At 41.6% G+C, this 13373-nt stretch overlaps 1 protein-coding gene across 3 annotated transcripts in view; it reads left to right on the top strand.

The window, feature by feature from the left end:
• Positions 1-13373, top strand: part of LOC132209003 (utrophin-like) — a 247037-nt gene that overhangs the window by 26403 nt on the left and 207261 nt on the right. Inside the window, exons 4-7 of one of the 3 annotated variants that reach the window (XM_059644243.1) lie at positions 5392-5477; positions 9698-9855; positions 10133-10299; positions 11687-11802. The exons of the other annotated variants lie outside the window; for them this stretch is intronic. Coding sequence (XP_059500226.1) covers positions 10178-10299; positions 11687-11802 — 238 coding nt within the window. The 5' untranslated portion in view covers positions 5392-5477; positions 9698-9855; positions 10133-10177. The remainder of the gene's footprint in view (positions 1-5391; positions 5478-9697; positions 9856-10132; positions 10300-11686; positions 11803-13373) is intronic. 3 annotated transcript variants of the gene reach the window in all.

Below are 13373 nucleotides of genomic sequence, written 5' to 3'. Positions count from 1 at the left end.
TGCATTTGCCTTCCCAACTGCCAACTGAACCTGCATGTTAAAAGAATCCTGAACTGGGGCATCTTTGTGCTTCAGATTTCTGAAGCCTTTCCCCATTTAGAAAATAGTCTATGCCTGTACTTGCCCATCTCTACAGACTCTCTGTGACCTCCCCACTTCCTCAACACTACTTGCCTCTCCACCTATCGAAATGTCATCTGCAGACTTAGCAACAACGCCCTGTGGACAACAATACCATCAGTTCCTTTGTCGAGATTGCTAATGTATAACGTGAATGGCTGTAGTCTGATCTCTGATGAGTGCGGAACTCCTGTAGTTGCTGGCTGCCATCCTGAAAAAGACCCTTTTATTGCCACTCTCTGCATTCTGCCAGTTAGCCGATCCTCTGTCCATGCCAGTACCTACTCCCGAACACCATAAGCTCATTTTTTATTTTGAAGACTCCTGTGTGTCACCTTGCCAAAGGCTTTCTGGAATTCCAAATAGATAAAGTTCAATGGCTCTCTTTGGTTTTGACTCACTGGTGACATTCCCAAAGAATCTAACAGAGACCTTCTCTTGACAAAGTTGTGTTTTCTCAGCCCAATTTACCATGTATTTCCAAGTATTGCCATGTACTTCCAAGCATTGTCCGGTCTCATCCTTAATATTAGACTCTGAAATCTGACCCAATGACCAGCGCCAGGCTAACAGGTCTGTAATTTCTCATCTTTTGCCTCCCTCCATTTTAAACAGGGGTGTTATATTTGCCATTTTGCACTCCTTTGGGACCCACCCTGACTCCAGTAACTCCTGAAAGATCACCAATGCCCGCATGGTCTTCTCACTTACCTCCTTCAGAACTCTGGGGGACAGTCCATCTGGTCCATGTAATTTACCATCTTCTTGGAATTATAGAATTCCTACAGAGCGGAAAGAGGCCATTGGGTCTGCACCATCTCCGCAAAGAACATCTCACCAAGACCCAGCCCTGTACTGTTTCCCGGCAAGCTCACATTTGCCACGGCTGATCCACCTTGCCTGCACATCTTTGGACTGTGGATGGAAATCAGAGCACAAGGCGGAGACACATGCAGACATGGAGAGAATGTACAAATTCCACACAGACCCTTCAGCTTCCCCTGTACCTTCTCCTTAGTGATGGCCACCACACTCGCTTCTGCTTCAGACTCCCTTAAAGTTCTACTACTGGTGCCTTCCAACCTCAAGACTGATGCAAAATACTTGTTCAGTTCCTCTGCCATTTCTTTGTTTCCCAACACTACTTATTTGGCCCCTCTTGAAGTTTTCTTTGCATTTTCAGGGGTGTTTACAATAACAATATCTACTTTATAGTGTTGACAAATGGATTGTTTAGACCATCACAGAAACAATAAGCAAAATTCGTCAGTATTCTCATTTAACAATTATATATATTAATATCACAGTCAATGCATTTCCATCAGGTAAGCACGTAGCTGGAACTTTCTAACCCGGCAGTTTTCACTTTTCTGTTCTTAACAAGAATACCTATTTATTACAACAGCATAGATTCTAGCTACAGACAGATATTTACAAACATTGGACATACATCTGTATGAATTAAAACTGTGAACCCCCTGTCAACTCATCTTCCTGCAGACAAACATAGAGTGGAGATGGATAAACCATGGATATTATAGGTGGAAAAAAATGCTAACTAAGTCCTAACTAAGTGGTCCCGGTTCACAGGATTTGCCAAGATGATCTTGAGAATGAAAAACAAATGAATAAATATCGCAGAGTGACTTATTATCTATTAAAGCATGTGTTGATGATATGGCATTGCTGTGATCATAAAATAGAACATTGTCCAAATTCCTGTGAGCATTACCGTAGTTTTCATTTGTATTCTCCATGTCGGGAACATATTTATTTGGTACTTCACTGACTAAGTGACCTTCGCTCATCTACAGTGTTCGGTTGCAAACAGCCAATATTTTATTATTCTAATTGAGTAACCATGGTTTGGAATTTTGTCATGGAAATGTATTTCACTTATGTTACTCTGCGTAATTGTAGCCAATCCTCCATTGGCAAAGAAACACACAACTACAGCAGTTAATAAAAGAAAGAACTGCATTTATGTAGCACATTTTATGGTCTCAGGCATTAAAAAGTACTTTATAGGCAGCTAAACTACTTTTGAAATGTCGTCACTGATGTAGCATAAGACAATGTGTAGTGTTTAAAATAGTCAGAAGTAAAGAAATATGAAATGAAGTAATAATAAAAATAGTGAAAAAATATGAAATTATGAATGTGAAGAAATATAAAATCTTCAGTCCCTTGCGAGTGGAGACGTAGAATCAGGAGATGTAGAGTCAGTATGGAGCCTACCAGGGAGGAGGCCATTCTGGATCTGGTGTTGTGCAAACAACCGGATTTGATCAGGGACCTCGAAGTAAAGGAGCCGTGAGGAGGTAGTGACCATAATACAATAATTTTTGATCTGCAATTTGAGAGGGAGAAGGGAGAATTGGAAGTGTCAGTATTGTAGGAACTAGGGAGCTATGAGGGAGGAGCTGGCCAAAGTTCAATGGTTCAATACCCTCACCGGGATGGCAGTGAAACAACAATGGCAGGTATTTCTGGATATAATGCAAAAGGTGCAGGATCAGTTCATTCCAAGGAGGAAAAAAGATCCTAAGGGGAGGCAGGGATGGCCGTGGCTGACGAGAGAAGTTAAGGACTCTATAAAGATAAAAGAGAAGTAGTATAACCGAGCAAAGATTAGCGGGAAGCCGGAGGACTGGGAAGCTTTTAAAGAGCAACAGAAGATAACTAAAAAGGCAATACGCAGAGAATAAAATGAGGTACGAAGGAAAACTGGCGAAAAATATAAAGGAGGACAGTAAAAGTTTTTTTTAGGTGTGTGGAAAAAAAAGGTTAAGACTAAAATTGAGCCCTTGAAGACAGAAACGAGTGAATTTATTTAATGGGAACAAGGAAATGGCACAAGAGTTGAATAGGTACTTTGGATCTGTCTTCACTAGGCAAGACACAAGCAATCTCCCAGATGTAATCGTGGCTGAAGGACCTAGGGTAATGGATGAACTGAAGGATATTTATATTAGGCAAGAAATGGTGTTGGATAGACTGTTGGGTCTGAAGGCTGATACGTCCTGATGGTCTGCATCCCAGGGTACTTAAGGAGGTGGCTCTAGAAATCGTGAACACATTGGTAATCATTTTCCAATGTTCTCTAGATTCAGGATCAGTTCCTGCGGATTGGAGGGTGGCTAATGTTGTCCCACTTTTCAAGAAAGGAGGGAGAGAGAAAATGGAAATTATCGACCGGTTAGCCAGACGTCAGTGGTGGGAAAGAATTATAAAATTAAATTGCGACTCATTTGGACAGCAGCAACAGGATAGGTCAGAGTCAGCATGGATTTACGAAGGGGAAATTGTGCTTGACTTATCTTCTGGAATTTTTTGAGAACGTAACTATGAAAATGGACGAGGGAAAACTCGTGGATGTAGTCTACCTGGACTTTCAGAAAGCCTTTGATAAAGTCCCACTTAGGAGATTAGTGAGCAAAATTCGGGCACATGGTATTGTGGGCAAAATACTGACTTTGGTTGTAAACTGGCTGTCTGACAGGAAGCAAAGACTAGTGATAAACGGGTCCCTTTCAGAATGGCAGGTGGTGACCAGTGGGGTACCACAAGGTTCGGTGCTGGGACAGCAGCTGTTTACAATATACATTAATGATATAGATGAAGGCATGAAAAGTAATGTTAGCAAATTTGCCAATGACACAAAGCTGGGTGGCAGTGTGAAATATGAGGAGGATGTTATGAGAATACAGGGTGACTTCGACAGGCTAGGTGAGTGGACGGATGCATGACAGATGCTGTTTAATGTGGATAAATGTGTGGTTATCCACTTTGGTGACAAGAACAAGAAGGCAGATTACTATCGAAACGGAGTCAAGTTAGGTCAAGGGGAAGTACAACGAGATGCAGGTGTTCTTGTACATCAGTCAATGAAAGCAAGCATGCAGGTACAGCAGGCAGTGAAGAAAGCCAATGGCATGCTGGCCTTCAAGAGGAATTGAGTATCGGAGCAAAGAGGTCCATCTGCAGCTGTACCGGGACATGGCTTAGAAGGATGAGAAGGGGTCTGATTGAGACGTATAAGATTATGAAAGGATTAGACACTCTGGAGGCAGGAAGCATGTTTCTGCTGATGATTGAGTCCAGAACCAGAGGACACAGTTTAAAAATAAGGGATAGGGCATTTAGAACAGAGTTGAGGAAAAACTTCTTCACCCAGAGAGTGGTGGATATATGGAATGCTCTGCCCCAGAAGGCAGTGGAGGGCAAGTCTCTGGACACTTTCAAGAAGAGATAGATACAGCTTTTAATGATAGTGGAATCAAGGGTTATGGAGATAAGGCAGGGACAGGATACTGATTGTGGATGATCAGCCATAATTATAATGAACGGTGGTGCTGGCTCGAAGGGCCGAATGGCCTTATCCTGCCCCTGTTGTCTATTGTAAAAGTTAATTGTATAAGAATGATTAAGACGGTCCCTTTATGTATGGTGTTGGCAGCTTGTTCAGATAGGGAAAACAACACGGCTGATCTTGATTCTGCTCCTATTTGTTAGACAGAAGCCTCTTCGAGCAATAATTCTTGAATGTTGATGGGACGTTGAAACGCAGGTAGATTATCGTGATCACTTGTTGAAAATGGATAGCAGCTAGTAGTTCTCTTTCCACTCAACTAGTGACCAGTCGGCAATGGTCAAACAGTACGTAACCCAGAGATCACAAGCTCCCCTGAGACATGATGTCAGTTGAGTCTCATGAATAACTACCTGCAGATGGACTATCTGTAGATTAAACATGGTATTAAATCTCACATATACTGCTCTCAACCATTTCAATCAAAGTGTTTATCACTCGTTGCATCGAAACAGATCACACAAACTGAAATGGCATATGCACAAATACCAACATACAAGTTCTATATAGTGGCATTTTGTTTAAAGTTGTATTTATTAAATGAAAGGGTGGAGTATAATCTTCACAAATCATATTAAGATGCTGTAGAAATCTATGGAAGTGAGAAATTTGTTTTTTGATTCAATACATGTCTGACAAATGACAATTCAAAGAGATCTTTGTTTCAGCTCGAGTGGGTCGCGGAGTCGTCCTCATTAGGGGCATTTAAGTGACTATTAGACAGGCATATGGATGGTAATATAAGATAGGGGTGGAGGTTTGATAGACCTGAGGTTTAGGGTAAAAGTTCGGCAGAACATTGTGGGCTGAAGGGCCTGTACTGTTCAATGTTCTATGTATGTTATGCTGTATTCAAATAAGTAAAGTCAGTCATGACATTCTGCAACTTCCTTTTCCAGGGGTATGAGTGGAAGAATCAGAGTGCTTTCTTTGAAAATTCGCTTGACGTGACTCTTCAAGGATCATCTGGAGGAAAAATACAAGTGTCAGTACTAAATCTATCATTGCTGATACACATGTAAACTGTCGATTTAACTGTATGTAAACTTTGTTTAACAAACTAGCACACTCAATAAACTGACAAAAATTATACACCAGATGTTTACTGTATTCTCATAATCTCTGTGATGTCTGGTGAGGGTGCAAGTGAGAAGGCTCCCTGCCAGTAAGTTTTAGTTAAGGCAAAGTTGCTTCATTACTGAAGTTATTTATACTGTAAATGAAGGAGAACAGTGATGCATATATCCTGTGCATTATGTTCCTATTATTGAGTGTGTGTTTTTTTTGTGCGTGTGGACCTATTGATCGACTGGAATTTTTGATTACTCAGCACATTCCTGGTACCACGGGTGCTGTTTAACAAAAGGTTTGCTGTATTAGTATATTTCTGTATTTAGTCACTGCCACTATGAATGTTAAGTCATAACTTGGTCTGTGCAGATCCTGCACAGTACATTCCTACAAGATAAATGATGCGCTACATATGTATGATGCTATTGTTTCTCAAAGACACTAACCTTAGCTGCTGTTTTTGTTACCAATAATGTTTTCGTCATTAGAATACTGGGAAAAATATTCAGAAGTGCTGTATGACTCTACTGCTCACTTGCAGCAGTGATAACACTTAATGTGAGGGCATGTTTTTCCCCATTTGTTGTACTGTTTGTCAACAATGTATCTCACAAACTGATGGGCATATTTCATGAAAGCTGGTATGTATGGGTATGGTCAAAGGAAGAACTGATTAGTTTTTGACAGATCCAGATTTATTTCTCTTTTTTTAAAGCATCAGTTAAAATCGGTCGGATAGGCAAATGATCATCTTTCTGGAATATTGTTGATTGATTTCGAATGTTGTGGATTGTGTCAGCCATGACAGTAGAATTTGTCCCAACTATCAAAATATGAGCAGATTTTTGAGAGCAGATTATCAAATTGGCCTGAAGCTTCCTCAGTGAGATGGAAGCTTTTAATAAAAAGGATTTATTTTGTTAGCCTTGCTTTTACAAAGAATCAGTCAAGTGGAGAAATACCTCCAAGAAAAGCTGTGTAATTATAGACTCATGGATGTTTGTTGCACAAGAGGAGGCCATGTGGTCTGTAGTTCCTGCACTACTCAACAAAGATCTGTCTACATTGAACTCACATGGCATTGATTTCCTTTTTGACTGTTTGGCCCATAGCCTTGGAGTCTACAGCAACACAAGTGAACATCTAAATACTGCTTAAATATTCAGACACTTTCTGAATCAGTCACAGTTTCAGTCAGTGAGCTCGGGACTCCCACCACACTGGGGTAAATAGGTTCTCCTCAACTCCCCTCCCCTGTCTACGAATGGAAAAAGCAACTTCCAGTTATCCTTTCTAAGCCCTTCAAAATCTTAAACACCTTTACCAGGTCCCCTTGTCTGCTCCAATCTTGGCATCGGTCAGTTGGGCAGGTCAGTGGCAAATTGATATAGCCTGAAGAAGGAATAAGATAAGAGAGTACTTAATGTGGCAAAGCCTGTCATGCCCGATGGAGGACAGCAACGGCCGTCAGCAGTGAAGTCCACTGGCAAGGATGGGCGGGCCTGAGCCCAGCACAGGGGAATACGAGCCGTCACTGTGGAGCCCTCGTTCAGAGTGTCTGCAAACTCGTGGCTTCAGAAAGGACTGTAATGTTTGACTTTTTAAACTTTTGTTTTTATTTTTCTACTGTTATATTAAGAAGACTGTCGTGCTGAACTTGTTAACTTATTCATTTATTTTTCTAACATAGAACATGGAATGGTACAGCACAGTACAGGCCCTTCAGCCCACGATGTTGTACCGAACTTTTACCCTCATCCTAAGGTCTATCTAACCTCCACTCCTACCTTATACTGTCATTCATGTGCTTGACTAATAGCCGATGAAATGCCCCTAATGAGGCTGACTCCACTACCCTCTCCAGCATTGCATTCCACTCCCCTACGACTCTGAGTAAAGAAGGGTGGATAAATTTTCTACATCTGCATCTAAAATTTCGTACCGAGGTACTTTGTACCTGAGATGGCACCGTCTGAGGTGACATTGTACTCTTGTACCCTGTATTGAATACATGTGATAATAAAACCTAAATCTAAATCTAATGCATAGCAGGACACTGGGAAGCTTAGAGGAGAAAAGGGATCCTGGGGTACTTGTTCATAAATTCCTGAAGGGGTCAGGTCAGGCTAGTAAGGGTTGTTACAAAGACATATAGGACATCTCCGTTTATCAGTCGTGGCATAGATTGTAAGAGTGGGGAGGTCACTTTGGAGCTGTTTAAAAGTTTGGTTAGGCCACAGCTGGAGTCATGTGTGGAGTTTTGGTCACCACCCATGAGGAAGGATGTGATTGCACTGGAGGGAATGAAAAGGATGTTGCATGTGTTGGAGCATTTTAGCTGTGAAGAAAGGCTGGAAAAATTCAGATTATTTTCTGTGAAGCAGAGAACGTTTGGCGGGGTGAGTGGAGGTCCTGATAGAGGCATAGAAGATTATGAGAGGTATAGATAGGTTGAGTAGAAAGCATTGTTCCCCTTAGTTAAAGCATCAATAACGGTAGGGCACAATTTTAAAGAGAAAGACGGGAAATTTAGAGGAGCTTTGCGGAAAATCATTTTCACCCAGAGTGTGGTAAAGGTCTGGAATGCATTGCCTGGGAGGGAAGTTGAAACAAGAAACCGTACAACCTTTGAAAAGTACTTGGATGAGCACTTGTAATGTCATAATATTTTTGAGAATGGTCCAGTGTGTAAAAATGGGACTAGTATATGTCGCAGTGTATTTTTAGAGGTACAGCCTTAGTGGGCTGTAGGACCTCTTCTGTACTCTATGATTCCATGAGAACCCCCAGCCCAGGCAGCATCTTGGTTTTTTCAGTAATCTCCAGGATCACACACTTCATAGTGTGATCCCTTGCCTTGTTAGCCCTCCCGAGTTCATTAGCTCACACTTTTCCTGGTTGAGTTCCAATTGCTGTGTCCCGCTGACCAGTCTGTTGATCTCCTCCTGAAGTTTATTCTTCCTGTCTGTCAACCAATTTGCCAATTTGCCTTTGATCCCATGGCTGTTATTTACATGACCATTCCACCGATATCCTCCTCACTGAATTAGTGATTTGCTAGCGACACGGTCATACAAATTGTGTTTAAGCCCAAATGAAGAATATACATGACGAACTTCAAGGGCCCTTGTGGCAAGCCCTGCACAACCCCACTGAAAGCAAACATCCTGTCAAATAGATATCCCTCTACCATCAATCACCCTGTGCTCTCTGCCTCAGCCAGTTTTGGCTCCAGTGTGCCTCTTTGCCTTTGATCCCGTTGACTGTTGCTTTCTTGATCAGTCTGCCAAGGGGGACTTTACTCAGTCAACATCAAATGCAGAAGTTCATCAATCTTCCAACATCTCCTCAAATTTGGATCAAATTTCTGAAATGTGACCTCATCTTAACAAATCCATACTGACTATCTCTGATTAATTCATGCAAGTACATTCTACCCCTAAGAATGCCTCTTTGTAGCTTCTCCAGTGCTGAGATTATTCTGACTGGTCTTTAATTTCCTGGTCTGTTTCTCTGTCCGTTTGATAATAGTGGGACAATGTTAATAGTCCTTCATGACTTCACGTGTGATTGACAAAGGTTTGAAAATTGCTGCCAGGGGCCCAGATATCTCCTCCCTCACTTCCCTCGCTAACTGGTATACGTTTCAGTTCGGCCTGCAGATGTATCCACTTTTAAAGTTGCTAAACCAGCTGCATCTCCCTATGTCTTAACCTCTGATGTTCCGAGGTCCTCTGCCCTGATATCTATACTTGCAGTGTCCTTCTCCGTTGTAAAGATTGACGCAAAATATTCATTGAGGACAGTGCCCATGTTTTCCAGGTCCACACAAAGATTACCTCTGTGAAATGAATGAGGAGATATCAGAGAGTTTTGAGATTTACAATCAAGAAAGACATTGACAAAATGACTTCCTTGGAGAATCATACAACATACATTGTCCATTGTTGTCAACAAACAGAAGTTTTTGTTTCCACAGTTGTTTGCAAATAGCCAATCAAGATCATAAAATAATCTTTCAACATAATTTACGAAACAAGGCAATTGAGGAAGATGTATTGGATGTATTGAACTCTCAACTACCTCCCTGAAGTTGAGGAATATCAATATTTTTCTTCTGGATAACTTTGGCAGATCTCTTCAAACAAGTCGCTGAACCCACAGATTTATGTGACCAACGAAGCCTGAGTCTTTTGCTTTACGATGCAGTCCAGATCCCTTGGCAGCTGGGTGAGGTAGCTTCATTTGGAGGCTGCAACATTGAACCAAGTATCCGCAGTTGCTTCCAACATGTAAGTGTGCTCTGCACCAATTCATAAGGTCAAGCGGGTCCACTTGCCAGTATGATTTTTGTGCTCATTTTCGGTTTGAATTAGTTCCAGAGGCTAACATGTACCACCACGAATCCAAGGCTATCATGTTGATAAGTAGTCAATGTTTTTATTAGATTAATGACAAAAAACAATGTCAGAAACCCCAGTGATAGTGTATGAGATACCATATCACTGAGGATAGCGGACGTAAGCTTGACATAATTAATCATGCAGCTGATCTTTTATTTCCCTCCAGGGCCAGAACAAACCAGAGATTGACGTTGAACGCTTTGTCGAGTGGATGAGATTGGAGCCTCAGTCCATGGTGTGGCTGCCTGTTCGACACCGTGTGGCAGCTGCTGAAACTGCAAAACATCAGGCTAAGTGTAACATCTGCAAAGAGTACCCAATCGTAGGTTTCAGGTGAGATGTGCAAACCAGCAGAAAGTTAGTGGGAATTAGTTTTTAAAGAAAGCTTTAACTTTCGATGTTCTATTGGAAACTCTGTCAGTAAATGATACAACTGAAATCGTCAAAAATCCCAACAAATTTATGGACCAGAGAAGTAATTAGGACAAATTAAGTATCAACTTCTTTACCTTAATTTTTGTGAGAGGTGAATGCTGCATGTTTTTGGTATTTTGTTCACAGTTGCATTGATCACAGACACTGTGGCTCAGAACGGATTGTAACTCGACTTGCGGTTGCTTCTGCAATTTGCAATTATTGGGAATTTACAGAAAGGCCTTTTTATTAGTCCTGTAATCAGTGTGTGTGCATCCTATGAAAGTGATTGCTGTGGTGTTGCTAAATGATCGATAAAACTTCTTGTCCATAATTAGTAAATTAAAATGCATATTTGGACAGGATTTCTACGGGGTAATTGAACCTTTTTGGTTAACTATTCTCCTACATTTCTAAGATTGACCATCTTGGAAAAGGTGCGTGTTACTGCCATTGATCTGACCAAACAACTCCCTGTCTAAGAAGTGAGACCCCAACTGTGGATGAAACTATGACTACCATAACTAAGTAAAGAGCAACAGCGACCCGGAGTCAATTGAATTCCATCTGAAGCTTGAGGAATGGTGGCCTAACTCTGAAGGCCAAGATCTGTTAGCTTTTCATGGACTATGAGGAACAGGGCAGGATTTCACAGAATCTTTCAGATGCCATATCTTGTACAAAACTGAAGGAGAAATGTCAGATTGCTCAAAGAACCATGGGATCACCAGCCTTTCCATTGCTGGGAAGATTCTGGCAAGATTACTTCTGAATAGGTTTATGCCACCATGGCAGATGAAAACCTTCCATGCGAAGGGAACTTTGTGAAAATGTTGGAGACAGAGCAGGACCAAATTACAGGAATGATTCCAGGGATGAGATATTGCATTATGAAAATTGACTGGGGGAGTTGGGACAGTTTTCCCCGACTTTCCTAGCATTTGTTTAGAACATAGAACATAGAACACAGTACAGCACAGAACAGGCCCTTCAGCCCACAATGTTGTGCCGACCATTGATCCTCATGTATGCACCCTCAAATTTCTGTGACCATATACGTGTCCAGCAGTCTCTTAAATGACCCCAATGACCTTGCTTCCACAACTGCTGCTGGCAACGCATTCCATGCTCTCACAACTCTCTGCGTAAGAGTTTGATGATTTAAATTCCTTCATCAGTTTCTCCCCAAACAATTTACCGTTTCTTCAAAATAAAAAGAAATATGTAATTTAACTACTTAACTTGCATTCCTTCAAAGGTTGAAAATATCTAAACAAAAATGAACATTTCTCTTACTTCTTTATAGGTACCGCAGTCTCAAGCACTTCAATTCTGACATCTGCCAAAGCTGTTTGTTTTCGGGGCGCACATCAAAGGGACACAAGTTACATTGCCCCATGGTGGAGTATATTACTCACTCCGGTGAGTAATATAGTATTCCACTTGATAGAATTGTTCCAATCAGTGGAAACTTAGGGATTTAACCATTTAAATACAATCTTCCCTCAAAGTTGAAGTAGTTTGCTAAAATGATAAAAGGCCAACAGCTTAAATCAGGCTTCAATACCAGAAATGCAATATTGTGCAGAAGCTCTTTGAGGTCAAGTTGAGGCTCAAGGAAGAATGTGCCATCACGCCCACCCTTTTCTCCAGCTTTGCCACCGCCATTCTTAATCTCGTGAAGAACAAGCTTCCCAGTGGCCTGGACAGGATTGATGGAAAACCTTTTAACCTCAACCAGTTGAAATCGAAGAAGAAAATGACACTGACCTCGCATATGGAACTTCAGTATGTGGTTCACAATGTCATTTCCGCTCTCAGAAGTCTTCAAATCTCCCTTAAGGCCTTTGCAGAAGTATACTGAAGAATTAGCCTCAACCTTAAATTTGCCACCCAGGTTGATCGGGTTGTTAAGAAGGCATACGGTGTGTTAGGTTTTATTCATAGAGGGATTGAGTTTCAGAGCCATGAGGGCATGTTGCAGCTGTACAAAACTCTGGTGCAGCTGCACTTGGCATATTACGTACAGTTCTGGTCACCGCATCACAGGAAGGATGTGGAAGCATTGGAAAAGGTGCAGAGGAGATTTATCATGATGTTGCCTGGTATGGAGGGAAGGCGTTTTGAGGAAAGGCTGAGGGACTTGAGGCTGTTTTCGTTAGAGAGAAGAAAATTAAGAGGCGACTTAATGGAACCGTACAAGATGATCAGAGCATTAGATAGGGTGGACAGTGAGAATCTTTTGGCTCGGATGGCCATGTTTGACACGGGCCGGACATAGCTTCAAATTGAGGGGTGATAGATATAGGACAGAGGTCAGAGGTAGGTTCTTTACTCAGAGAGTAGTAAGGGCGTGGAATGCCCTGCCTGCAACAGTAGTAGACTTGCCAACTTTAAGGGCATTTAAATGGTTGTTGGATAAACATATGGATGATAATGGAATAGTGTAGGTTTGTTGGGCTTCAGGTTGGTTTCATAACATCAAGGCCGAAAGGGCCTGTACTGCGCTGTTATGTTCTGTGTTCGAACCTCAAGATGACTCAAATCCTTTACCAATCTGTCATGTTGTGGTCCATCTTTTCATCAAAATTAATAGAGAAATCCTCCCAAATGTAGAACATTTCCCTTAGATGGGACGCTCTCTCTCTTTTAAGGCTGACATCGATACAGAGATTCTAACATTACGTCCAATCTGCGAGTGGCACCTTTGGACTCCTAAGGATGAGAATGCTCAATTGTGACATCTGTGCTGATCGCAAGATCCTTGAGTTCAAGGCATGCATCGTTCAGCCTCTTCTATATGACTGTGAAACCTGGATAACATAGAGCTGCCACTTCAAGACCCTTTCAGCACAGTTTTGTCATGGATTCTCCACATCAGCGAGGAGGAAAAACCTCCCAGCATCAGCATTGACGCCATGATGATTTGAAACAAACCTCATTGGGATTGCCATGTACTTGGGATGCCGAAGTTATGACTACCAAAGTAAATT

Source organism: Stegostoma tigrinum, unplaced genomic scaffold, assembly GCF_030684315.1.
Source record: "Stegostoma tigrinum isolate sSteTig4 unplaced genomic scaffold, sSteTig4.hap1 scaffold_61, whole genome shotgun sequence".
NCBI classification, from domain to species: domain Eukaryota; kingdom Metazoa; phylum Chordata; class Chondrichthyes; order Orectolobiformes; family Stegostomatidae; genus Stegostoma; species Stegostoma tigrinum.
The sequence above is the reverse complement of the archived record's forward strand: the minus strand, read 5'-3'. Positions and strand labels throughout refer to the sequence as shown.